This window comes from Peromyscus leucopus, chromosome 7, assembly GCF_004664715.2.
Source record: "Peromyscus leucopus breed LL Stock chromosome 7, UCI_PerLeu_2.1, whole genome shotgun sequence".
Lineage (NCBI taxonomy): Eukaryota > Metazoa > Chordata > Mammalia > Rodentia > Cricetidae > Peromyscus > Peromyscus leucopus.
The window spans coordinates 36,255,480-36,282,938 of record NC_051069.1 but is presented as its reverse complement, the minus strand read 5'-3'; the positions used below and the strand labels follow the sequence as shown (position 1 = coordinate 36,282,938).

At 49.2% G+C, this 27,459-nt stretch overlaps 1 protein-coding gene across 4 annotated transcripts in view; it reads right to left on the bottom strand.

The window, feature by feature from the left end:
* The window catches only part of Pknox2 (PBX/knotted 1 homeobox 2), a 273,098-nt gene that overhangs the window by 54,883 nt on the left and 190,756 nt on the right, over positions 1 to 27,459 (bottom strand). For all 4 annotated transcript variants that reach the window (XM_037207622.1, XM_028858447.2, XM_037207621.1 and 1 more), the window contains 2 exons: positions 26,175 to 26,283; positions 12,599 to 12,738 (listed from right to left, as the gene is read on the bottom strand). In XM_037207622.1, coding sequence (XP_037063517.1) covers positions 12,599 to 12,738; positions 26,175 to 26,261 — 227 coding nt within the window. In that variant the 5' untranslated portion in view covers positions 26,262 to 26,283. The remainder of the gene's footprint in view (positions 1 to 12,598; positions 12,739 to 26,174; positions 26,284 to 27,459) is intronic.

Here is a 27,459-nt window from a genome sequence, read left to right as displayed (position 1 = left end):
CCGGCATGACTGACTTTTAAATGCTTCAATTTATCTCTTCCTTATCTGCTCAATTTACTTTCAAAGAAAGAAAGAAAGAAAGAAAGAAAGAAAGAAAGAAAGAAAGAAAGAAAGAAAGAGAGAGAGAGAGAGAGAGAGAGAGAAAGAAAGAAAGAAAGAAGGAAAGAAGGAAAGAAAGAAAGAACAAGCCCACATGAACATGTGGTCAGGTGCCATATTTGATAGGGGTGAGCACATAATTGGGCAGTACCATCTTAAATAAGGGCAGCCACATGGTCCAGCCGCCAGTATGGAGGAGGTTAGGAATCACCTCCGCTATGCCTTGTTTCACCGCTGTTTTATGGGCCGAGGAAAAGTCCTCTGGCCTTGGCCTGGTGTTCCCCAGCTGCCTCTCTCAGGCTCCAGCCGTCTGGGTGGGGCAGAAGTTCAATTGATGCCTGCTGTTCCTCCACAGCCGGAGATGTATGCACTTCCCTCCAGGCATTAGCAGGACTACATACAGGCAATACCATCATATTAAGACTTTAAATTTCAGATTTTAATATTAATACAATTCTGATACACTTTGGGTCAAAAGCTCAGGATTTTAAATTTTCCTTGGTTACTCATTCCCTGCCTTTCCACAATTTGGATTCCAGTACTGATTGATAATACTAATTTATCTAAAACTTTTATTTTTTTTCTCACTTGTCTATTCCTAAGGATGGTATTTTTTTCTCTCTCCTGGTCTTGGGACTCCTGCTCTTCCCAATTATTAAGACCATGGGCCAAAAGGCTCCAAATAAATTCACACATTTTAACTCCCGTCTCTAGTCTACATCTCAGCAGGCTGGCAGAAACATCGGAGCAGCAGTTGTGGACCACAACCTGCAGGGCTTCCCCTGCTACAGATGCCAGCAGAGATTCTGGTCTACGTGATGTGGACCAGACCAGTCAATCGTAATTGTTCCCTGCCCCTACAGCCAGGTCAGATGACCACATGCCTGGGTTCCCTCCTTACCTTTAACTAGCCAGCGTCCTCCTGACCACCTGCGCCCTGTTCCAGCTTGAAGCAGCTGAGGAGAATAGGTCGTCCTGTGCTCCCTGTTCCCAGGACAGGCTGGAGGGCTAGGTTAGGGATGGAAACCCTGGCACAGAGTCCTCCAAGAGGGTCCTTTTCCTTTTCCTTTTCTCAGAGTTGGGCTGCACCCTGACTCACAAGCCCCTTTTCTCCTGTTCCCATTCAGCCTTGGGATCTTTCCCCTGTCACTCTTCTTTGCCTTCTCAGGAGACAGCTTAAGAAATAATTATTTCCATATAAGTCATTCAGGATCATAATCTGGCTGTACTCAAAGGTCAGAACTACAGCTACAGGGCCTTAAAAATGGTAAGACATTCAGATATCAGATATCACTGCCAACATCTTACAGAATGTCTCTCCTTACTCAGGGTCTATTCAGAATTCGAACCTCCCTGTCCTTGCTAACTTCATTAAGCTGTAACTAACTGGGAAACCTGTATATTCAGATTTAAGTCATATATATATGCTCTCAAAGTTATAAATACATCTAACAGATTTTGATCCCCCAGTCCTCAAACACCTGTAGAGATATGAGAATATGGCATTTAATATAAAAGCTTTTGATGATAGAGAGACATGTCAGCTCCTGGCAGCATCCTGTGTCTCCTCCAAGAAGACGGATGGCCGCAGAAGAACTTCCACCCGGAAGCTCATGGCAAGGCTGGCCACACAGCGAAAAGCTGAGTTCCTGTCCAGACTGTGAATAAGTGGAACAATGGAGGATCGGTTGCCCCACACTGCAAAGTCAAGGTGGGTCAGTCTCCCCAAATTTCTACTCCACAGAAAAAAAAAATCTGTCAGATCTTCTGGGCCTATCAGCTGAACAAGCACTGCCTTTGGGGATTCTGCCCCCAATTACCACGGAGAGACTTGTGGATGCAGTGTCTGGGTGGTGAATTACTGGTCACAGCCACCTCCGCCATGCTTGCATGGAATGCCCAGTCCGCATCTGCCCAGCATGTTTCCCTGCACTCACAGGATACCCTGGTGGGGGGGGGGGGTCCCGCTTGCACAATAATTCATAGCAATGACGTTTCAGCATATTATAGAATGTCTCTGAGCCTCAGTTTCCACTTTTATATAACAGGGATAAATCCCTCCCACGCATAATTAAATGAAGAAACACAGACAGTCTTTGGCGCTGAGTAAGCTATCAATTAATACTCGTTTTATCCCCTCTGGAGGTGTGTGGACTCCTTTATGCAAAGCAACAATGATACCATCCACTTCAATACATTTTTCCCCCTCGTCTGCTGGTTCACTTGCCTGGAAAATGAGCCCATGTGCTAATTTCAACAGAGGCTCGGGAAGAGAAGAGAAAGAGATGGTGTGCCATTTTCAGAATGCAAGACCAACTTTCTTCCCTGTTTTGTTTCTTCCTTCTTCCTTTCCTCTCTCCCCCCTCCCTCCCTCCCTCCCTCCCTCCGTTTCTTCCTTCCTCTTTGAAGGCACATGTGGCGGACAAAGGTCACCTTCTTCTTGATCTTCACTTTGGTCTTTGAGACACAATCTTTTGCTGAGCCTCCCACTCATTGTTTCAGCTAGGCTGCCTGGCCAGCAGGCCCCAGAGACCTGCCTGTCACTCCATCCCAGCCCAGTGCTGGTGTCACAGCCATGCACCGCTACACCCGACTTTCACATGGGAAGTCGAATAGCTGAATTCGGGTTCTCATGCTTCAGCATCAAGCACTTTACCCCACTGAGCCATCTCACCAGCCCAGCGTCATGCTTTTAATGTCCAGGAGCTCGCTCTGGTTTTCTGATGTATTCTTACAAGCGGGTCATGTGTCAGGGACACTGTTTTCTGCTGTCCCTCTGATGGCAGTCACAACAGCTTCTTGGCAGTGATGACGTCTGCTCTCTATGTTGCTTTTGAGTTACTGGGACAGGGTTTTGCTATGAACCCCAGGCTGATTTTGAATTTATGATGGAGCTCAGGCTGGCCTCAAACTCCAGCCATCTTCCCGTCTCAGTCTCCCAAGTGCTGGGCTTAAAGTCACAAGCCACCAGACCCAGCCAAAATTTTATTTTCTTTTAATCAAAGAAGTACCACCAGTAAGAATTCCTTATTTCTCTATGACATTGATTTCATCCTGCTAACCACAGCTGCTGCACATGGAACCATCTTCCTTACTATGAGGTGAAGTCTGTGTCCTGATAACTTCCTAAATTCCCAATGAATGTAGAAACTGAGCGTGGTACCAGCAGGGATCAATACAGCTCTGACCACTGATGAATGGGAAGACTCAAATGAGGCAAGCAGTAACTACAGAGATGAGGTTTCTGAGACAGGAGCCTGAAGTTCTTTCTGGCTCAGAATCTGCTGCTACTGGGCAAGCTTGAGTCAGATTTAGCCATCTGACAGCTTGTGGACATGGCTGCTGCAAGAGGACCTGCCTCTGCTGGGGTATGTGGGTGGGGAAGGGTGGAAGGTCTTCGAGTGGGGTGTGAAAAAAGGTGCATGTTCAGACTCTACTTCTCCCTCACTTCAAAAGCACCAGATGGAGAGAACAGAGCAGGGTGGGGAGAACAAGCCAGAAGCCCCTGGTTGGATGTATTTTTACTTCAGGTGTGACGTTGAAAGCATGCAGGATTATTTTTAGTCCTGCCCAGTGGGCGGTATGTTCGCCTGGGTTGCCTTGGAGAGGACTTCTTCTTGTTACTAAATTGGAGCTGCATCTGTTGGGTTCCTGGGCTGCAACCCAGCTCTCTTCCCTCAGGTGGGTGGACGATGAGTGAGGGACCCAGGCAGGCCATATCCTTTCATCTATATGCACATTTGTGTACATGCACACACACACACACACACACACACACAGAGAGAGAGAGAGAGAGAGAGAGAGAGAGAGAGAGACAGACAGACAGAAAGACAGAGAGACAGATATGAAATCTCAACAATGTGGATGTTAAATCTAGTCTATAAGAGCAAAAATCTAAAAAAAGAAAGAAAGAAAGAAAAAGAAATAAAGAAATCTAACATAGGGCTTCTGCCCAGCCCCTTTGTGAAAGGCAGAGGTAACAGGCACTGAAAAGAATCAGGAAAGCCTGAAATTAGGCAGGTAATGAGAGGCAGTCAGAGCTTCTATCCTGGTCACCAGAAATCCAGCCAGTTCACAAACAGGTCCTATTGCAGGAGAGGACCGGGTTAGAGAAGGTAAGGGAGCTCCATCCACTTTACCTTGGTCACTGGCAGGGACTGGACACATATCTGCACATATTTGGTGGCACTTGTTTAGTTATAAAGAGCTCTTATAATACACTTAACTGCAATCCACCCCTGCACCCTTTACACACCCATTCTACGGATTAGCAAACTGACACACTGTGTGGCTGAATGATTTCATCAAGCTAATATGTGATTTGAAGCTTATACCTGGATATTCAAACCCCAAATGCTGAACTCTTCTCTTTCTCCCACGTGGTAGTTTTGATTTTTTTTTACATTTATTTATTAGTTTATATGTGGATGGGTGGAAAGTCACAGAGAACAGCTTGCAGGGGTTGGTTCTCTCCTTCCACCATGTGGGATCTGAGGATTGAACTCGGGTCCTCAGGCTTGGCAGCAAGCCCCTTTACCCATCGAGCTGTGTCACCAGTCACCATGGGCTAATTTTGAATCTCTTCATCCCTTTCTTTATTCCACTGTCCTTGAATGTTATGTATCTTGGATTCAGAAACCACACTGTCCTATGTGCCCTTCAGCATCGAGACTTCTGCCGAGACAAAACATCTCTGCTTTATCAGCTAGGTCTCCAGAAGTTCACCCTCTGCTAACAACACTTCTCTGTGTGGGGACAAGGCTTCAGCATTTACAGAGCCCTGTTTTTCTCATTGGATGTCTACTCGATGGAGTAGAATGGCCTTTCAGAAGAGGTTTGGTGATTTTGTCCAATGACAGAGTCAGAAGACCAAAGCCTTGCTCTATGTTCTTTCCACACAACCATGAAATGGATCAGTGTCTAAGAAATGCAGAATGCCACCGGTTAAAGGAGGAGTGGGTTGGGTTAGCTCAACCCTGGGAAGAAGCCATTGGAGGTAGGAGCCCTAAAGCTCCCCGCACGCTCTTCTCTTACTCTACCCCACCTCATTGGCCCGATCAGGGAGACCCAGTACTGGCTACTTCCCCTTTTGTGAAGAGGGACAGTGGAGTATGCTTCCTAGGATGTAGTTACTGGTCACTGAGATCTCTGTGTACTGAACAGTGCATGACCTTGTGAGGATAAGTCTTTGGGCTTCTGGATTCTTGGGCCCCTTATCAATAAGTTACATCTTAATGGAGGTGTGGGCACAGTCTGTGGCCACCTCAGCTCTATCTAAGACGAAAACTGTGAGTGGCGAAGGCACAGGACTAACCATCTCTGGGCATACTGTGAACACCACAGCTGCAGCCCGCTGGCCTGCTAGTAACCTGTGCAGAAGCCGAGCTTGGGCAGAGAGCCTTCAAAAGGCAATGGGCAGGGGATAGAACAGGCTTTTGTTGGAACCGGAGAAACATGAGCATGGTGTCACTTCCCAGAGAACGGCTCCAGAAGACTGGAACCCCTGATGACAGCCAGTAGCTGAGATTTTTCCTTCCCGTGCCAGCAAATCCAGCTACTTCAGAGAGCAGGGAACGGTCACGAAAGCTTCCAACCCACAAAGCCCGGCCGAGGACACAGCCTGGAACATCTGTCCCTTGTACCTAGTACTTCAGAGGCCTTGGCCTAGAGCTCTGGTCCCGACTGCTTCTTTGGAATGGCTCCATTTCCTCTCATGCCATCCTCTTGTGTTCTTATCCAACACATTCCATACACGAGCAAGCATAGTCCCAGGGAAGACAGAGAGTTAACCCCTGGGGTCGCTTAGTAGCAGCCAGAACACTCTCTGGTCACAGGGTGGACAAGCTCCCTCAGCGACGCATCGTTAGGAAGTGGCGGTTCCCAGGGCCCTGGCCAGGAAGCTGCTGAAGAGGACAGTCACAACAGGGTCCCTGCCCCCTTGTCTAGCCTGATCGTAGAGACACTGACTTCCTAGCATCTCCCAGCCCAGCCCCTGGAAGGGCAGCTTTGTTGATGCCATTCTCTGGGGACTTGCCTCCCTTGGGAAAAGTAGAGTGACTCTCCCACACAGAGCAGATACTGGGTACATTTTGGAGCCCTAACTATGGTGCCAAGTTTATATTTCAGCTCCTTTCTATGTCCATCCTCCTCCATCTCAGCACATTCCTTCTTTGTAATGCCTCTGGGACTCACTAAGATGCTTTACATCTCACGGCACACTAAATAAATGCTTAACTGAATAGCATTGTGAGAATCACTTGATTAGGAACCCCCTTCTCATCATCATAGCTCCTGCCCTTTACTTCCTAGCCCTGCTGATCCTGCTTGCTTCAATTTCCCAAAATGTCCCACAGAGCTGGCACCTACAGAGAGCACTTACCATCTGCCAGATGTGTGTGTGCACATGTGTGTGTGCACACGTGTGTGTGTGGGGGGGGGGGCAGATTTGCCCCATGTGTAAGGCAGCCAGAGGTAGATGTCAGATGTCTCTGCTTTCACTTCTCACCTTTATTTTATTTTTTGAGATGGGGTCTCTCACTGACCCTGGAGCCTAAACTGGCTGCCCAGTGAGTGCCCAGGATCCACCTGCCCAAACATCCCCATCACTATGGTTACAAGTGAGCACCACCTCTCTCTCTCTCTCTCTCTCTCTCTCTCTCTCTCTCTCTCTCTCTCTCTCTCTTTCTTTTTGATCCAAACTCAGGTCTCCGCGTTTGAGCAGCAAGTACTTATTCTCAAGCCCCTCTCCAGCACCTGCCCCGACTCAGGTTCTTTACTAAGTCTTTGCCTGTGCAAATCTAATCCTCATGGCAGCCCTGATTTTGAAAAGATAGTATTACGTTCACTCCCATTTACAGATGAGGAAGCTGGGACACGGAAAGACTTGGGGCCCGGTTGTGGAGCCAGAGTGTGAAGCAGGCAACTGCCAAGGCTGTGCTCCTAAGCCTGAGGCCTACATCACCGCAGGCTTCAGACTGAGCAGGCCGAAGCCACACAGCTGGGCCAGTGCTTACGACCCTTCAGTCCACTGAACGCACACTGCTCTCTGCACTGGGCATTGCCTAATGTTATGTAACTTTACCCTGGCTATTAGTGTTTTCTTTTCTCCAGTTGAGAAAATGGAGGCTCTGAGAGATTAACTCACCCAAGGTGACAAAGTTAGTTATCGCCACATCTATTTCTAGAACATTATTCTATTTCCCCTGCCTAGCACGGGTTGCTAGGCTGAATTTGCACCTCCGGCTAAAGGGACTGTCAGGATCAAGGCTTGGGATTCGGTGACCTTTAGGATGGTCTCATGGGAGTGATCGGAATGCTGCTCACTGTCCTGTTTCCTGCCTTCCCAGACAGGTGTGGATTTGAGAGGAACCCAGTCTGGATGCGACAGGAATGAGCGTAATATACATAGCGCTTTAGGAATGCACCTTGCTTTCTTGAGTGACAGCTGAACAGGGCACGGGATCTCAGGGGGTAGGGCGCACCTGGGTGGAAGCTCCCAGATAATTGGCTCATGGGATCTAGGGCTGATTTGAAGATAGAGTCACATATGCAGTATGCAAAAGCCAAGATTCTAAGCCAGGAGAAGAGAAAGAGGAGGTGAAAAGAGGCGTTTAAAGCAGGACTTCTGGAGCGGCCATGAAGGAGCTCGCTCACTGGTAAGCCGGCAAAGGCTCTCGGACAAGGGTGGATGCTGACAGCGGGCTTGCCCAAGCAGACAGAAAAGCACTGTATAGAATCCCCAAAGGAGAAAACTCTGCCTTGGGGTTCAGTTGGAGCGCCATGGTGCTTGCACACTTATACAGTTACACACTTACACAGCGTGCACTCCACCCTTGCACTTTCTGAAGCATTAAGTCATTAAAGACAGAACATTTAAAATCAAGATTCCAGTGTTAGACCCCAGAGGACAGAGCCAAGATAGGATCAAGGCCACTGAAGGCTACTCCACAGAGTCTACAGACGTAGGATTATCTCCCTGTCCCCATTTGTGAATGGGGACTGTGCATCTGTGACCTGGCTCCTTGTATGGGGATTGTACTTCGTGCTGGCAAGACTGAGTCCCTGTGCATCTTTTTCCAACTCTGCCGTAGCCGTTTTGAGTGGGTCATGGAAGGAACATTTACATCACAGAAATTGGCAATGCTACAAATCATGCTCCTCGATTCTCCCCCCAGCCGATAGCCAGCACACCAACCTAGGGCCATGGTGTATTTATGGGGGTACTGTCTAACCTATTTAATTAGTCCCCTCCACGAGCCTTTTAGCACCCTGGTCGCCTAACAGCTAAGGCTGGGGACTCAGCCCTGTCCTCACGGAGTTAGTCTAGCAAGTGGAGGGCACAGAGAAGTTAATCCAGATGTTAATCCAACTAATTTAATTGTAAGGACACAAAGGGATGCGGGGCGGAGAAGAGAAGCCACCCTCTCTGCCCGAGCCTGCAGCTGCCCCTCTGGTGCCTTTTCACGCGGAAGCAAAGCACAGCTGCTTCACTATTTTCTTGCCACTCGGGCCTCCGGCCCACATTTCTTTATCCCAGGTAACTTCGGGGCTGCCAGTGGGCGCTGCTGTCAGGGAGGTTTTTGCGGCCGGCCGTAGGAGAGACAGCCAATACCTTAGCTGAGCATGCTCAGCAAAGTCGCCCTCCTCCCCCACTCGCACCTGGCCAGCCTAGCTCCCTGCCACTCTTCTGCTCCCCAGGACATCACGGTTTCCATGGGAACCCACACACTTCAAAGGGGAACGAAGGAGACTGGAGGGGAGGAGGGGGAGTGAAAGCTGGATTAACCTCACCCTCTTGGCCCCATCTCTGCTCTGCCTCCTAATCCCTTGGTCTCAAACTGCACCTGACACCTGACCGCCGTTCAGCAGCGTGGCAGGTGGGGTGCTACCGTCCAAGTTACATTTGAACTTCCCCGGAAGGAGACATCGGAGCTGAGGTGGGGGCTGAGGAAACTGAGGACCATCCAAACCTAAAGCCCCCGACTCCACGGGCCTCCCCTCTTCCGATTCCCCCTCATCATTCATTGCTCCCGGGCCACAGACACAATTACCCGGGATGTGCATCCAATCATGGGATCTGCTTGGATTAGGCTGAAATCATTAATCTGAGCCGGAGCTCCTGGTTGCCTTGCTGATTAGCCCAGATGATGCTCTGGTATGATCCAATTAAAGACAAGTTCTGCTCGCCCCCTCCCCCAGCTTCCAGATCAGAAGGGAACCAATACATTTCATTAACACATCCTTATACACAAATAAAACCTTGGGGGCACTGGCAGGCTTCCTCCCCTTTGTCACACTGCCCCTCTGCCTGTCAGCAGGGGCTGTGGCAGGGAGCTTCCCCCATCTTCCTCCATCTGTAATCCTGGAAGGGGCCACAGGAAGACTTCCAAAAAAGTAGTGCTGGGCACTAATCTGGATGGAAAGGGCCTTGTTGTATTTATTGACATAAAATGTGGACTCGCTGATGTGCTTTGGAACAACCACACTGCCCTGGGCAGGCAAATCTAATTAAAATGACCGACCCTCCAGGAGGCTGGGCATCCAAGCAATGGCTGCAGAGAGGGCCGCAGGTACTAGAAGGAGAGATGTGAATGTCGGAGACAACTCTGGGGCTCTGGACACAGAGGCAATAGGACTGGAGAGCTAGGGGGCTGGGCAATGGTAAAGGTGTTAGCTCCAACCTGTCTGTGAGGAGCCAGTCGGCCATGTTAGCCTAGGAGTGCCTTTACTGGGTCAGATGGCCACAGCCTTCCTCCGGCAAAGGCTAAAGGCTCTTATTGGGTTAGCCACTGAGAAGAAAAAGGGTGTGCAGGAAGAAGTGTTGAGTGAAGGAAGACCTGGGCCGTACGGACTTCAAGTGGCATGGTGGGCAGGTCTCAGGGGCAGTGGGGTCACCTCTCCTGCAGCTTGGCTCGGGCGCAGCAGGAGCCTGGAATGTTGAGAGGGACTTGGAGCCCATGGATGTGATGGCCTCGTCAAGTAGAACTCTGCTCTGTGCCTGCCATGGCGCCAGGTGCTCACACGGGCTGCCTCATTAACTCTTATTAAATGTGCTGCTTGAGTCCATCATGAACCTAAAGCTCGGGGAGAGGTAGGAACAAGCCTGGGTTTCCAGAAACTTCCTATGCCTAGCAGATACCATGATTGGATGCACCATGGTAATTGTGTTTGTGGCCTAGGGGCAATAATGAGACCGGAATGGAGACCGGTGGGGTGGGGGTGGGGTGGGGGGCACTGTGTTTGAACCATGCATGGTCTTCTCAGCACCCCACCTTAGCCACCCTAATGGTTTCTCCCAAAGAACACCTATTTTTTTTTATTTTAGTATTTTATGTGTATTAATATTTTGCCCGCACTTCAAAGCTAGAAGAAGGCATTGGAAACTCTGGACTACAGACTATTGTGAGCTGCCATGTGGGTACTGAGAATCAATCTCAAGTCTTCTGGAAAAGCAGCCGGTGCTTTTAACCCCCAAGCCATCTCTCCAGCCCGTAAAGATCCTCTTAATCAGAGGCACTCTATGATCTGTGCTCGATACACATCCCCTCCCTATGTTTCTGCGAAGATGCCTAGGATTAGCCTCTAACATGCATAGGAATCACCCAAGACCATGTGAATTTTACGTGTTGAATCCTGAGGTTTGGGTGGGCCCCGGAACACTGCCTTTCTAATCAGCTCCCATATAATGTGATGCTGCTAGCCCATGGACTACATTTGGAGTTGTGATCTAAACAGAGCACTATGGGTGTAAGCCTGAGCCATCAGGTCATTGGGTAGCTTTCAGAGGTCACATACTTCCTCTTCCTTCTCAAGCTACTCATGCTCACAAAGGCACACACCTACAAGAGGTACCCAGGCTCACGTACAGGCAGCTGTGAAATCTCTCTTTTCACCTGAGGCTGCTCTGACCACTGGCTAATCCTGACCCTATAACACAGCAAATTCTGTTTAGCCTGGAAGGGCTAGCCTACACATTTCTCCACCTGGTGGAGCCTCTTGCTCAGCCAATAAGATCAGCCACAAACACTGCCTCCCAAAGGAAATCTGCCCAGTTGCTCTGAGTACACAGTGGTGCCTTCTTATTTGCATATCGATTGGGTCCTGGGGTGACAAGCACTTGTGTTTACCTTCCTACCTCACCCTGTTTCCCAGGAGTCTAACATAGTGCCTGCAATATTAATAGTAATGATTCGGTAGGAGAGTATAAGGGAGGGAGGGAAGGAGGGAGGACACTGAGGGAGGCCAGTTTGTCCTCTCTGAGAACTACCAATGCCAGTTACTGTGAACAGATCCCAGAATTCTCTGGGCAGAGCTCTGCATCCACAGGCAGTGGACCTGGCTTATGAGTTGCACAGGCAGGGACCAGGTACTTTTATTTTTATTTTTCTGCAGGGCCTAGGTGTTGGCATTAGAGGCAATCAGCTTACCTGAGTAACTAAAAATAATGCTGCTGATAATGATAATAACACCATTAATTGCCACCATTACCATACAGGCATTGTCTTTGGGGTGTGGGGGAAGGAAGGAATCAGTCTTCCTGTTCATTTGTCTTCCTCTTTGCCTGTCTTGGGTGAATGATCCCCACGCTACTTGCACTAGCTGTGATGTATACCCTGGCAGGGTGCTCTGCACTTGCTGGTGCATGGCAACATGTGAACTTGCAGAGGTGAATGTGAGCCAGAGCCCAGCCTCGACACCAAGTGCAGAATCGGGTTATCTTTTCTCTGTACCCTGGGATCCTCACGAACAAATCTCATTCAGGCCCATTTTCAGATAACTCTACTGACTTCCCCAACCACACACGCTAGAACCAGAGTTCCTTAAGGCAGACGGGTGTTTCCCTGAGCTTCACCCCTTTCCCATTCAGGATGCTGCCCTGGGTACACGGTGCAAGCAGAATGAGGTGAACAAGCTACCTGCTGTCAGCACACTCTCACTTTGGGGAAATACCGGGACCCACACAGTCACACACAACATCTACTGCAAGGCAGCACGGATCAGAGTGTGGCCAAGGAACAGCTGCATCAAGTTTCCCTGGCATGCTGACAACTCACATCCCTCTTCTTGTTGACTGAGCAACTGATCCTGCCTGTCCGAGCCTGCAGCCCAGGACTATGTGTTTTAATAAGCTCTCCCTGTTTGCATGCACACAGTTTATGCACTACCAAGTCGTAGGGGGTGCAACCAGATGATTGTTGGAGTGAAGGTAATGAGGATCACGGTGAAGAGAGGTTTTGGTTGGCTGAACTGAGGGTTTCTGGGGTTCAGTAGGGCCCATCTTCCCACCTGAGATGGGAAGGGAGTCTTCATGGCTGACCCTGCCCAGCCTTTCCTATCTCTCACAGATAGTTCCTGCAAGCTGAAGCAAACCCGCAGTGGCCAGCTAGCAGGGGCAAGTGGATTCGGAATCAAGGGATGCTCAGGCAAGCTGCTGTTGGCCATCACTGTTGATGACCTGCATTCCCCTATCTCACCTAAGCCTGGCTGGAGAGTCCCCTACCTGTACACAGCTCGCTTATCAGCCTCCAGCTGGGCCTGGGGATCAATGGGGGCACTGGGCACAGGCGTGCTGGCAGTAGCTGAGGGTGCTGAGATGTGGACAGCCTGGGCCTTGGAAGGTGGCTGGGTGGTTGCTGTCATCTGCAGAGAGAAGAAAGAGGAAGGCAGATTAGGTGGAGTGAGAGGACTTCCTTGGTCTGTGCTGTCCCTGGAGGAGAGCGTGTGGGCAACAGAGCCAGACGTACGTGATGTGTATCCTTATGCATTTGCTACAGCGGACAGTAAAGCAGTCTTCTCGTTTTCTTTAAATGAGTATGTTCTAGAAATCAACTTAGTAACCAGAGAATGGATGCCCAACACACTTTGAAAACAGAAATTATTTTATTTTACTGAGACAGGGTCTCTTGTAGCCCAAGCTGGCTTAAAACTTGGTCTGCTGCTGAGGCTCATCTCGAACGTGTAAACTTCCTGTCTCCATTTCCCAAATACTGGGATGACAGGTGTAGCTACTGTGTCTTAACCTGAGAAATAGTTCTTACTGCAAATGCTGGGATCTTAGCCCAGAAGTGAAAACAAACAAAAACCCAAACCACAATGCAATAAACTATTAAATTATGTTTATGAGTCTTTTGTGTCTGAGTGGTTTTGTGTATGAATGTATGCATTGCATGTTTGCCACATGCATGTCTGAATATGGCAGTGGGTCCCCTGAAACTGGAGTCAAAGATGGTTGTGAGCCACCATGTGGGTGCTGGGAACCGAACCCAAGTTCTCTGCAAGAGTACCAAGTGCTGTTAACCACTGACCCACCTTTCCAGCTCCTGTTTATGAGTCTTTTGAATAGTAATGAGTTTGATTAGATAACTTTTAAAGGCAGGAAAAAAGAGGCTGAATATTTTTCATTTGGACAGCTTTATTTCTCCCTTTTAATGCAAGCCAAGAGGTGATTCTTCCAGTAGTTTTGACAGCTGAATGAATGGCTCTCCAAACTTGGCTTATATGGCCACCTGATGATGAGGTTTGTAATGGACAATGAACCAATGTCTGCTCTTGGTCATAGCAACAACTTTAGAGAAGCAGTTCTCATAGCATGTCATAGGGTTTTGAAGGTGTCCCAAGGCCAACAAGTTTTACACCAACTATACCAATTCCTTTTAATATAATATATTGAATTTTCTGACTAAATTTCATGTAACGAAATGGTCCAATATCACTAAAATCTTTGAAAAAATATAACAGGATTTAATTCTTTTATATTATATTCTCTTACTTAGACCCCTAGAATGGGGCTATGTCAACACATCTGTATTGTTCTCTTCCATCCGCCTATCCCTGACACCACGACAGCCCTTATCACACTGTTCCTGCGCAGAACATCCATCTGTCTCCGCCTCTAATGTCTTATTCACCACCACATCGAACTTAATTGACCACACTTAAATAAAAATGACTGAGGTTTGACAAAAAATATCTGTGAAGAGAAAGAGTCAATGAACAAATGAATGAATATCCAGAATCAGGTATTTCACAGCTTGGGGGTTCATGATAGGATCTATGTCTGTGCTTTACAGGAGAAGAAGTATTTTGTGAATACAGAACATGATTGCCATGTGGATATCCCCAGGACATGGGCAGATCTTGTTTTTCCTACTTATATCTCTGCTCAGGTGCCACCTTTTAAAGACAAATCTAGCCCCCCCTCACCCTACTGGCCCCTTGCTTTATTCTTCCTGAATATTCCTTACCATGACCATAAGCTATATGTATATTTGATTGTTTTCTCCACACTCCTCTCTAAAACTCAAGGGGGGCTCATAACAGTTGTATTCTACCACTAGAAGGTATCAAATATATGTTGAATCCATGGATTAATGAATGGCAGAGGATAAATGAGATGCTGTAAAAAGTATCTGTGTTTTACTATACCGTATCATTTTCGCCATCCCTGCCCACTATGGGCTACACGTGCAAACTCATGGCAGAACAGGCTTGGTAGAACACACAGTGCCTCGAAGCCAGTAGACAATTGCTTGTCCCTTTATTAGCCTTTGACCTCAGACAAATCCCTTCCATTGCCTAAGCTCCTGTTTTCTCATCAGTATGCATTAGGGATTGGTGGTCTTTAAAGAGGTGCTGCATGAAGGAAGAGTGAGGCAAATATTGTACTAGACTTCACGACGCAGAAAAAAAGGACACACTCAGTGAAAAACGGTGGTCCTCTTCACACTGGCCTGGGCTGGATTCTCTCATCCCTCACCCACTAATGGGCATGTCTGCAGGTGCTTCCAGAATCCCTGCCACATATGAGGCACCGCACTACGCTCTGGGCTTACAAAGAGCAGCGCCCAGCAGCATGGAGAATTTGGCAAGATCATTAAACTGGCAGATGAGGAAAATACAGTGTAATTCTCCTGGGTAACACATCCCCCCCTGTATGTGGCCTGGTGGACAATTGCATGGCCTGTGAACAATACCTCACAGACAGCAATTAAAGGACAGATGTCAGCATCTGGGAAGTTTCTAGGTAAAGGCCACATGCTTCTTTCTTTTGGTTATCTTTTTTTTTTTTTTTTTTTTAAAGATTTTTCTTGGTGATGTAAAGGCTGTCTGAGGAAATGTTCAACAAATTTGTGAATGATGAGAAACTTGGACCCAAAAGGTCTTTATGGATTTGGACAACAGGGCAAATCTAATAAGATTATTTTTCATCTAATAAGTTAAAATTGAACATTTCTAAAAATAAAACACAATCAATAATGTAAGTGCAGAACAGGGGATACAGGGCTACTATCAATGCATTAGCTGATGGCTAGCTCGATATAGCCAAGGTGTAATGTATCTGTGCGCAACAAACAAGCAAATCCCAACATGAAGTAATGCTATGTGAGGACGGACTAATGAAACCAAGTGCACAGAGAGAGCAGTCAGGATCCTGCTTCCCCTCAGATTAAACAAGCAAATCCCAACATGAAGTAATGCTATGTGAGGATGCAGTAATGAAACCAAGTGCGCACAGAGAGCGGGTCAGGATCCTGTTTCCCCTCAGGTTAAACAAGTCCATGAAGGCACATTCAGAGGACAGCTGTCCGGCATGGTGAAGGGATTCTGTAGTTTGTTGGTGAAGGCTACCTGAAGGAACCTAGACTGTGTAAGCATCCGTTGGTAAGCAGGGGAAGTGGGGAAACATGAGATCCCCTTTCACTATCTGAATGAGGGGCTTATAATGAAACACGAGAGTTGTAGAAGTCACTCTAGTCACAAAGCAGGCACAACTACATCAACACAGCTCATCGGAGGGCAAAATATCAATGCTCTGGGACCCTCTGCTGTGCCCACTACATAAATTGTCTGGTGTCCTTGAAGGAATCCACAGAGGTCTCTACCAAGATGAGCTTCTAGAAGAGAAAAGGGTGAGGGAGGTGCTCCTCTGCCTGACTGGGGGAAGGCAGTGCCAAGGTCCTGATGGGATAAAGATGAATGCTTAGGATAAAAATTAAATCAAAATCGGTCATTTGCAGACCTCCCGAGAGACCCTGAGAGACTGTTAGAGGGTGGGAGAGATCAGAGCTGGTTTGAGAAGGAGGATGACTCAAATTTATGTGGCTCATGGGGGGCAATCCAGCCAAGTCTGCATTTCTTTCGGGTTTGGAGGATGAATGTTTATTTCCAAACAGGTTTCTTTTGCTAGCCATTTCCAAAGACCCGGAATTCTAATAGGACCAGCCACTGTTCACAAGGTCAGAGACCCTACAGGGATATGGAGGTAATCTGACATCCATTTTAGGGGCAGCAAAGTCTAAAGAGTGGAGGCAGGGGAAGGAGCTGGGTGAACCTGGGCAGGGCAAGGCTGTTAAATGGCCTCACAGAACCGCCTGTGAAAACCGATGGTTGAAGTTTCCGGGAATTTTGCAAACTGGTTGACGTTTGGGTGTCTTGAAATTGGCCACAGTGGGAGCACTTACAGCAAGAAAACTGGTGAACAGTGCAAATCAGGGCTGAACCCTCCTCCCCAAGCCCTGCCCCCAAAGCCAACTGTTAGTTATTAACCAGCACACCACTAATTCCAGGGTACTCCCGAAGTGACTTCCTTCCATTCTCCTTGGTCTGACATGTGAAGAAACTAGTCTTAACATATCCACAAGGCCATTCAGTACATTCACAGCTGGTCTCAAACAGCCACTCCAGACCCTGGCGTGGCGTTTCCTTTAAGGAAAATTCTACCCATGAGGCTCACTGTGGACGAGGTGGGGGATGGCACTAACGCAAATAGGCACCACGGTCCCTTTAAAAGTAGAAGAAGCTAGGGTACAGAGGAGGAAGAAGGCAGAGTTAAGTAATGCCTGAGAGCAGACGAGGAGATCAGAACAGACCTTAGCAAGTGAAGCAGCATGAACCAGGCCCGGGGTTCTCAGCGACACATTTTGCTGCAAGTCTCCTTACATTATTGTATTTCCTAATGCAGGAGAAATACCTGCTCCACAAACTGTGAGGAGTAATCGAGAGGTCAAGATCACGTCTTGTGGACAGGGCAAGACAGTGTTGGCTCTGGGGAGGCCCATCTGTGTGATTCTTGCCTCTTCTTTTGGCTGTGGGTCCTTCTTGGAGTGAAGTCTCAGGCCAGAATCCTCTGTGTCCCCAGGATGGAACCAGCCCAGCCCAAATCCCAGAGATCAAGGATCCCTGTCCCAATTATTCTCTTTCTCCTCCTTCCTTTTGGTTTGTGTATGGATGTTTGTGTACCACATGCATGCCTGGTGTCCACAGAGACCAGAAGAGGGTGTCAGACATCCTGGAACTGGAGTTACAGACATGTGGGTGATGGGAATCAAACCTAGCTCCTCTGGAATAGCAAAAAGATAGCCTCTGAGCCAGCTCTTCAGCTCCCTTGTCCCAGTTCTCAAGTGGCATTTCCTCTCTCCCTCCTATAAATGAGAAGAGTTGAGGCTCATGAAATACATGAAGAGATGTCCAATATCTAGGGGAGCTAAGAGATCCAACCATTCTGGCAGTCTTGTCTTCATACCAGGAAGAGCAGCAGCATTTCTGGGTGGAGGTAAGAGAGGCCAGAAAGTGCCGCTCTCGCTGTCCTCACTAGTACTTGTGTGACACTGTTACGTTAAGCACCCTCCTTCTCCGGGTGTAGGGGGAACAGCCAGCGCCCATCAGCATCTACCTGAATAATAAAAGGGTGCAGCAGGCTTTCATGCTGAACAGCAATCCTGTGCAGGTCCTCAGCCCATTTTACAGACAAGAAAACAGACATCCATGCAGCTGAAGAAACTCCTGGAGACTCTATGGTCTGTGTCTGTCCCTCAACAATCCTCTCACACAGAATTTCAAGTCAATTCCCCCAACAGTGATTCTGCTGACAACACTTCTGACAGGTGGGACCTAAGCAGAGAAGTGTGGAGGGCTTATTGGCCTGAAGTAGCCTAGTGCTGTGTTGATTTTTCTCTTGGAGGCCACAGAGGGATGGGGCCCCCAGAGACCCTGAGCTAGAGAAAAACGTTGAAGGCTAGGTAGGGGCTTCAACCCTGAGCTCCAAATTGCAGTCAACTGCTATTTCTTACCAGCATCCACTGGGAATTCTGCTCTGATACTCACAGAGGTGGAAGCGGGTAGCCTTGAGTAGAGAACCGCAGCGAAGTCTTCCTAGCATGCTAGAAAGGCACTGTGCACAGGGGGAGAGCAGAGGTCCTGGCATCACATAAAAGTAGTTTTGAATCTCAGCCTTGAGCTGACTGCTGGCCAACTTTGCATATGTAACTTTCCCTTCTGATGCTTTATCCGAGGTACAGGAGTGATGTTTCCTACCTCCATGCCTGCTGAGAGGGGCAGCTGTCCCTTTGTGGTGCTGACAGAGACACAGAGACACCTCGGAGTGGGCAGGACACCTGCTCTGTGCTTGCGTGGCCTGGTAGCACGGTTTCAATTATCTGCCAGCTTGTCTCGCTCTCCTGTCAGACTGGAGGATGCGTGATGGCAGTGGCCAGGTCTTGCCTGTTCATATTGTAGTCCCACTGTCCAACCCAGCGGCCATTCAAACTCTATGGGATGTAGGAGGGACTGGTGCGGAGCCTCTAGAACTTCCCATCATGCACTGCTACCTTTCTAGCTGACCCCCAATGCCTTAGGTCATAACAGGGAGGCCTACAGTCTCTGGCCACATGCTGATTGGAGCAATGGCCACTCTGCCAAGATCTGGAGCTAACGGATCTCAGCAGGATGCGCTGAGGTGGGCATCTCCTTTACGTCTGGTTCTGTCTGCCTGTGAGACTTGGGCAAATTCTTCAACCTTTCTGATTCCTGTCTATAAAATGGGAATACTTCTTTATGCCTATGATTAGAGGTTGTTAGAATAAAGTGAGATAATGCATGGCAAAGCAGCTGGAACTGAATAAGCCTCGCCTGGCATTTGCTGTTAATAATAGTCCTCATACCATAAATCATGCACCCCACTAGCTGGCTGCCTCTGTTCTCTGTGGGTCTGCCCTGGGGTACCGCGACATCGGTGTGCCTCTGCCAGAAGAACTGACTCTGTGGTACTCCCAGGGAAGTGGGGCAAGTATGGGCTTAGGAACAGGAAGTAGGGACACAGGGTGACAGAAACAGACACTACCAATCATCAGCTGTCCCCTGGCGCAGGTGACGCAGTTCCGTTGAGTCCCAGTTGAACAGAGTGAATGCTACCTCTCCCCATTTCCAGCAGGAGGCCACACAGAAGCATGGCAAAGAACGGGCGCTCAGCTAACTGCTTCACAACACTTTCTGGGATCACTTGCAGTGCTGGGCATGGAACCCAGGGCCTTGTGCATGCTAGGCAAGCGCTTCAACCATGAGGTGCAGTCTTGGGCCACTAAGCACTGCTGATGCTTCCTTTTGCCAATCTTCTCTGAATCCATGCCCCACCCTCTGCCACGCTCTTCTGAGAGGTCCCAGGGCCCACACTTCTTGGGTTCCCTTGCCACATACAGTACTGTTCTCGTGTGTCTTTGGTCATATATCTCTTCCAGGTTCCTTGCTATAAGCCTTGATCGACCCATATCTGTATCTTCTCAGCACAGACACTTCTAAGACATCCCCCACCCCTTCCCAAGCCCTAGACCTGACAGGAGAAAGTCAGGATGAGCAGTCCTAAAGGACAGATTCTGGGTGGGTCTGGCCCACCAAGGGCTTCAAAGGCTCCAGCTAGCAACTGGCACTCCCTCTGGTGCAGGAAAAAGCCAGCATGGGTTCGTTTTCCTAGCACCCAGAAGACAGTCCCAAAGTCCTGCCTGGGAGAGGGTCATTGCTGGAAGCCATTTGGTAAATATCAGCTTTGGGCGGAACAGGTGGGAGACAGCATCGGATGTGGCCAGTGATGGAGAGGGAAACAATGGTCTCAGAGTGCTCAAAGCTGGGGCCTGCCACTGAACCCCAGCAAGGGGGACCAGCACGCCTCTCCATGCTCTCGCCCCTCACACCCCAATGCTCTGAGCTGCCCAAACATGTCTGAGGATTCCCATGGCTGCCTCTGTAGGAAGCATCCTCACTCCTCTAGAACTGGAGTCCTAACTTTCCCAAGAATCCATTCTTTTCTCCCCACTCCGCTGGATCAGGTAGCCTTGGCCTCTGCCTCGTCTGTATCTGTATTCACTCTCAACATCTGTGCACTTGGGAGGCATCTCCATGGGTGAATGGGTTTCCCAGCTCTAATGTGTTGTTAAATGACTGAATGATAGATAGAATGAGTAAGTGATAGGTAAAAGGCTCTGGACAAACAAGATGCTACAGAGAGCTCCTCAAAATATCTGCAGTTGCCCTAGGAAGGGGAAGCAGGAACGGAATCAGGGCAGCACCTGGCCACCTGGCGGGGTGTGTGTGTGTGTGTGTGTGTGTGTGTGTGTGTGTGTGTGTACTGGGACAAAGGCCTGAGTCTCCTCCACCAGGATCCCTGGGTCAGCTAGCCAGACAAGTCCACGGAAGAGTTAGGATGCTGTGAAATGGGGGCGCGCGGGGCGGGGGGAGTGTCTTGACTAATTAAATAATTACACACAGCTTTATAGACAGTGGTTTACAAAATTGCGTGTTATCAGTTGCTGCCCCCCCCACCCCCCTCACAACTGCATACCTGGGGTATCATTGACAGGAAGCTGTCACGGAGGCCAGGAAAGGGATAGAAACCCTGCCTCACACTTCTCAGCTCTGTACAGTTTTGAGGGATGTGACCACTCCCCTCTTCCCATTCATTTCCAGAGGATCCTTCACTTCTGTCATAGTTCCAAGCCAGCCAGTGATTTCCAACAGACCCTTTAGGGAGCCTAACAGAGTCTGATTGTGTGCATGTGTCTATTCGTGTGTATGTGTGTGTGTGTGTGTGTGTGTGTGTGTGTGTGTGTGTTCGTTCTTAGCTGGAAAAACATATCTGATATGCCTATTGTGTTCCTAATAAAAAAGTAATTAAAGTTCAATCCCATCTGGGCCACGGAGATGTGCAGAAGATGCAGTGAGGAATCAAGCCAGAGCCTGGCTGTGCAGATGCGGAGAAACCCCACCCCAGGTTCACACTACAGTGTTCACAGGTTACAAGGCAAGAAGGGCAGAAGTAAGCACGGCCCCCATCAGGATGGGGGCTCTAATTCTGCACCTCCCACACAGAGCACACGGCTGGCAAGGCCTGCAGGAAGCACTGGACATTTGTTAAAAAGGTGAGTGAATGGAATGACTCGCCTGGATTTGTGTGATAAAGATCAGCATGGTGAGGGTCACAGCCAGGATCCCTGAATGTCTGCTATGGCGAGTCATCCTACTCCCCAGACCACCAACTCCAAGGGCAACAGGGGTCCCGGTGTCTTACTCACCTAGCCCCTCCTGCTAGTCCTCAGGGACTCGGAATCTCTTCAAAGGTGGCACAGGAAAGGACACACATGTAAAGTGTTCCTCAGCCCTGCCGCTGACTTGGATCGCCTGTTCCCTGATTTATTTTAGGCTTTGCATCCTTGGGCCGCTAACTATTTTTGTAGCTGTTTAGGGCACTTGTCCTGTTTGGCGACAAGAAGTTAGACAATAAGATCTCCACTTCTGGGAACTACAGGAACTGAGGTAGTACCTTAATCAAAGGCAAAAGCTGGAGCTGGTCCTGAGCCTGCTTCATGACAGCCTTTCTATTCCCGGGGCCAGTCCATCATCTCCTATGCAGGGGCCGGGAGGGCCCAGTCAGACCTGGAGTTTGCTCTTGCCTTCATGCGATGGAGAATCCAGGTCTAAAGACATGGGTGGCCCAGGCAGGCAGGGAAAAAGGTCACTGAATATAAAGGGGAGAAAGGCCCACAACAAAATAAAAGAAAGAGAAGAATCTGTTTTGATGAGTCCAACCGAGGGAAGATGGGTCTCCCATATGGTCCCTGGGGTGTTGCCCCCAGGGGCAGAGGGACCTGTCAATCATAGCTACAGAAAAGGCTGAGGGGAACTTTCAAAGCAGATGAATTAACTCTGTGCTGCAAAGTGAATGTGTTTCACAGGCAGCTGAGCAGAGGACTCGGCAAGGCAGGGGGCTCCCGGCCTTAAAGAGATGAGAGCCATGTAAAGGAGTGTGACAACATTTGAACCCGCTTGCCCGGCACAGCTGCATGGCCTGGATGGAGGCCATTCACAGCCAGGGGCCCCATCCACCCCCTTCTGCCTTGTTAATGAAACCAGCATGGGGATCCTAATGACTGATCAAAGCCCAGCCAGCTTCCCCAGGCCTGATGCACCCCTGGTTCTGCTTGGAGCATCAGGGCTAGGCTAGAGAGGGGAAGTAGGCGTAGTAGGGCAAGAGAGAATGCTGGGCAGCCCGGTCTCTGGCTGCCCTTAACTTCCTCCTTGCAGGAAGGTGGGAATCACCGCTTGGACCCTGGATCTAGGAGTGCAGTTCCCTGTGTCCCTGACACCATTCTCTTTACTCTTTGCAGGGGGATAAAGCGGTGGGACTCTGTTCCATCAAAGGGCTTCCTTCAGAAGGGAGCTTCCCCAGCTGAGCCTGGAAGCTGAGTTCTCTGATGAACGAGGAAGCCAGTCCTGAGTAAAGTGCCAACGTCTCTTTCAGAGCAAGTGCTGCCATTCAGGGTCAGCTCCCAGCTACCTGTCTATCCATTTATCCCTAATCTCCCTACCCACTGAGTGCCACATCCACCAGAGCTGAAAAAGGATCCATTAGGATTTCTGCTTCCTGGCCAAACGTTCACGCAGCGGGTTGCAGGGGATGTGCAGACAGAGAATATTAAACATTGAATATCTACACCGGTAGACCAGATGATTTAAATATGTGTCTTGCCTGTACACCAAGAACATTTTTGGAACAGTAGGCATGTGCCTATGCTTGAGGAAGAGTAGGGTGGGGCTTGCTGCCTAAGGGTGGAGACGTTGTTGCCCTCACTGGCAAATCCGCTTCCTGGGATTGCTGGTGGAGCTACAGAAGGGAGACTTGGCACGGTGGAGGATGCTGCATGGGCATATGCTGTCTGGCAAGGAACAGGAAGACGTCGAGGTATTTCCGAGGTGCAGAGAGAGATACGAATGAAGGGCATACGACTAGAAGGAGTCACAGGGTGGTTGACACCAGGAGAATTCTAGAAAGGAGACCAGAGTGACATTTGGTGGTATTTTACGAATACGTAATAAAGGCACCTGACTTTGAGAATGCCATTAGAGCTGGCAGCAGTTCTGGGGTAGCAGTGGAGGCTGTGACAATCCCAGGGACTGTGATGGCCAGGCCCACCCACTGGGACAGAGCTGCATACGAATAGAAAAGACAGCGATTTAGAGGAATCAACCTGATGCATTGAGCTGAGGTTCCATACATCTCCTTCATATCCAGCCTCCCTATAGACAACATTTTCACTAACCAATCCTTACAGATTTCTTGAGTTTGAACAATCCACCCCTATCTCCTTAGTGCATAAAACAAGGGTCTGGATCAAGGGCATAGGCGCAGCATATTGGAATTGAGTTTTTTTTTTTTTTTTTTTTTAAGACAAAAATGTACTAAAGAATGATCTAAAGAGAAACCAGAGTCTGAGGTATTGTGGTTCCACAGCAGAGGGCACTGCTGCTTCAACAGAACTCCACAGAAAGCCACGGGAAGGAAAAAGGAAGTGGTCTGCTTGAAGGGTTCTACTGGGTTGTTGTTTTCACAATTTCTAAATATACAGTCAGTCTTCGGAGCATAATCAACAGGATGATGATGATGTCCTTATGAGAAGTCACAGAGTTTCCCCCAGACAAACTCAAACAGCCCAGAGAGGCTAGAAGCCACTTAGCCATCATACCACTTTGGCTTATGCCCAAATAGCATGGGGCCATAACCATTAATGCTTCTCTACTAAAATGGGAAAGGAATAAAAAAAAAAGTCTTCCTCATTTTTAATAACTTTATTCCCCAAACTTCAAAATGAAAATTGCCAAGTTAAGAACTTGCCTAGGAAGAAAATTCTAATTTATTATAAAGAAGGTCCGGGGCTTGGGAATTTTTTAATGCAGATTCCTAATTTTCCAAAGTGACATTCTCCTGTGCATTTGAATAGATTACGCTCAGTATTGCTAGCCCTTAGCACAACGGGAACATTATTAAAACGATTGCATGGGTCTCCGAGGGGCGGCTCTGCTTCTCGTTCCCTTTCTCATTTTGGGGACTCCATATCAGAGACTGTCCATTCCTTGCCTGTGAAAGAAACTGGGTTTCCGGGGAGGTGACATAGAGTTGTGTCACAAGATTAGACCTGAAGGGGTAGAGAAAGAGTGGGTCTCATTTCCTGAGAGTCCCCATTTAAGATGGGTCCCCTGCGTGCCTGACCCACGGTCCTATTAGAAGGCCAGGCTTTCCCCGAGAAGACACCGTGTCAGAGAGCAGCTGCTTCTCTAGGATAATGACATGACAAGGGAAATAGAGCGGAGTTCCCCCCCCCCCAGAAGCTGGAGTTAGCTCTTGAGAGGCAGGGGGACTAACTGCATGGAATGCTAGTGGCCAAGCTCATGCGGGAGAGCCACCCTGGCCCTAAAGACTGGGAAGGGGACCTCTGGGGCCATCTGACTCCAAAGGCCAATACCGCAGGACCAGAGAAAGCAGCTGTTCTCCCATGAACCGGAAGCTGCTGGAGCCTCTGTTTGGAAACCCTACCCCCTGGTGCCTCCCGCCCACTCCATCGCTGCCTTAACCCCTCTTCCGTAGCCTCCATCCTCATCCCATCTCCTAAAGTTGAAGAGGTTCAGAGAAGGAACATGAAAGATCCCGGGTAGAGCGAGCCTGGAGACTCAAGGACGTGTGCTGGGAGGCCACTGAATGATGAGGGTTTTTGTACTTTCGGGGAGAGGAGTCAAAATGGTCAGCAAAGTGGCCTCACATCATCTGGCCACTTCCCAGAAGTTGGGAGTGATGTTGTGTACAGGACAGCTCCTCTGGGCTTACACTAAGCTGGGCATCAGGAGGCCATAGGTCCTAATGTGAACAAAGTCCCCTGCCCTGTCTCCACATCTGAATACTCGTTTCCATGTGGTCCGTGAGGATGATTGTGTTTGAAATGCTGGTGTGCAAGGGATGGAGAAAGTCGGAGGATGATTGCTGCAAAGAAGGTGGATTGATGCACAGTAGGGCTTCCCTTGGTTAATGCCAAGGGAACATTCTAAAGGGTGCAGTTTGCAAGACACGTGCCCAATAGGTAATCATTGAACTGATATGGACTGGCCATATTTCCTCCTAGAGAAAGGAGGAGAACACCAGGTAAAGGCCAAAAGGAGGGACTCTCCTGTGAAAGCACAGCCCCAGAGCTCACGATTTTGGAGACTCAGGGGCTGGTGGGAGGCACCGAAAGTGGAGACAAGAGGGGATGGGGTCTCAGGGTCTGCAGCAGCCCAATCCACACAAGCTAGACATTTCCAGCTGGTGTGTGTATGGGGGGGGGTGCAAAAGAAAAACCCAGAGGGAACCAAAGTACTGGGAAGACACTGCTGCTGAAGGTCACAGGTTTTGCAGCTAGGGAAGGAGTCTCAGAAGAACACGGAGCTGAAGTAATGATGGGTGATGGGAGCTGGGGGAGGGGAATTGAAGCCACGGACCAAGAAGCCTGCTTTTTCTAGGCAGAAGCCCAGCAGAGCCCAGAGAGAGAGAGATTCTTCTACCAAGCTGGTAGCTGGGCACTGGGGAAGGGAGGTCTGGTAGTGGGCTAAGTGGGAAGTCTCCTAACCCTCACAGGTGGACTGTGCACATTGCATCCCCAGATCTCCAGTGTGAATTTTGCCCTGAGCAGGACTAAGGGCGTTACCTGTTCTTTTCAATGTCTGCGGGGTGAGAGTGGCAGACAGATCTATGATCACAACTCCAGACTACGGTCCTGGTGACACAATAAACCCAGGCAGTGTCTGAGCCTGGGGTTTGGTCAAGCCCAATGACTCTCCAGGCATCCGTATTCACCAGACCAGACTCTATCCAGAGAAGCCGCCCCAGGGGCTGGCAGGCTAAAGCTGAGGCAGGCCTGCCAGGGACCCTGGAATATCCCAGTTTCACCCTCAACATTGGATTTCCAAGGCTACCACACCTCCCCATCCATCCCTGGCACACTCACCTGGGGGCTGTCCTGGTAGGGTGGGGGAGGGACATTCTGCGTGGCCATCATTGTCAGAGCTGGGGCTGGGGAGGCATGTTGCATCATGGGATTGATTCACATGGAGGATCTGTGGGCAGAAGAAAAGGGGCCGCGCTGTTAGTACAGAGTACAGACAGCCCAGGGAACTAACGGAGATCCACGATTGTTGTTTGTTTTTCCACCTGGAACACCTGGATTGGATGGGATGTGCAGGGACTGGCGGTTCTTCCGGGGGACAGATCAGAACTATGGGAGGGGGCTGGGTAGAGAGGGGTTTGCAGTGCTATTTTGACTCCAAAGAAGTAATATGTAAATGATATGTAAAACAATCTGTACCCTGCAGGGATGCTTTGCTCAGCATCAACTCAGACCTGGTTGGCAAGGAGGAGGCATTGGGTAGCTTGTCTGGTGGCTGGCCTACCTCATCTCTCCCACTTCGACAAAGGCGCTTCTTGCTCAACCCTTCCCAGGCATTCAGAAGAACCATCCCTCAGCATTCCCCTAGGCCGGAAGCCCATCTACCTCCAACTTCCATGCTCAGGGTCTCCAAGCCCCAGGCTTATCCTCCCAAGTGTGCTCATCACACCCCCTAGTGGTAGCAAGGGACATGGGCCATCTGCCCTCTTCAAGATGTGCGTGCAGGTTTTTCCGAAGGGAAAGAATAGGAAAGCATTAATGACTTCCTGGTTTTCTTAGGTGAATACTGTGATCAGGACTTTCTTTAGTTTTGGTTCAATATAGAGTCACCAGTATATAGAGCCAGAATGCCTCTTACATAGGAGGAGACAGGCCAGGAGATAGGTGTGTGTGAGTGTGTGTGTGTGTGTGTGTGTGTGTGTGTGTGTGTGTTTTACAGATCTGTTCCACTGCACCCCATTACCAGTAAATGAACTGCCCCCTTAATGCATCAAGATTTCTCCTTGAACTAGACCATAGTTTGTAAGTGGAGACAGCCTGGCAGTGCTACCCCAGGAAACAGAACGCCCAGAGAGATGCTGAGCTGCAGTGGATGCCCTGAAATATTTAGAGACACATACTCACAGGCTGGTTGCTGATACAGCACTGCTCAGCATGGGGCAGGAAAACCCTAAGAACATGGAGGGATGGAAACTGTCTCCTGGGCAGAGGGGGGTGGTGAGTTAGAAGCCTGTGCGAGTCAGTGTTTAGACCTCACTGTCTCTCTCTGAGGGCATTTGGGAGGGGTGAGGGGCTCCACCAGTCTCCCCTTTCCAGGACCTTCCAAAATGTCCACAGACCTGAGGTC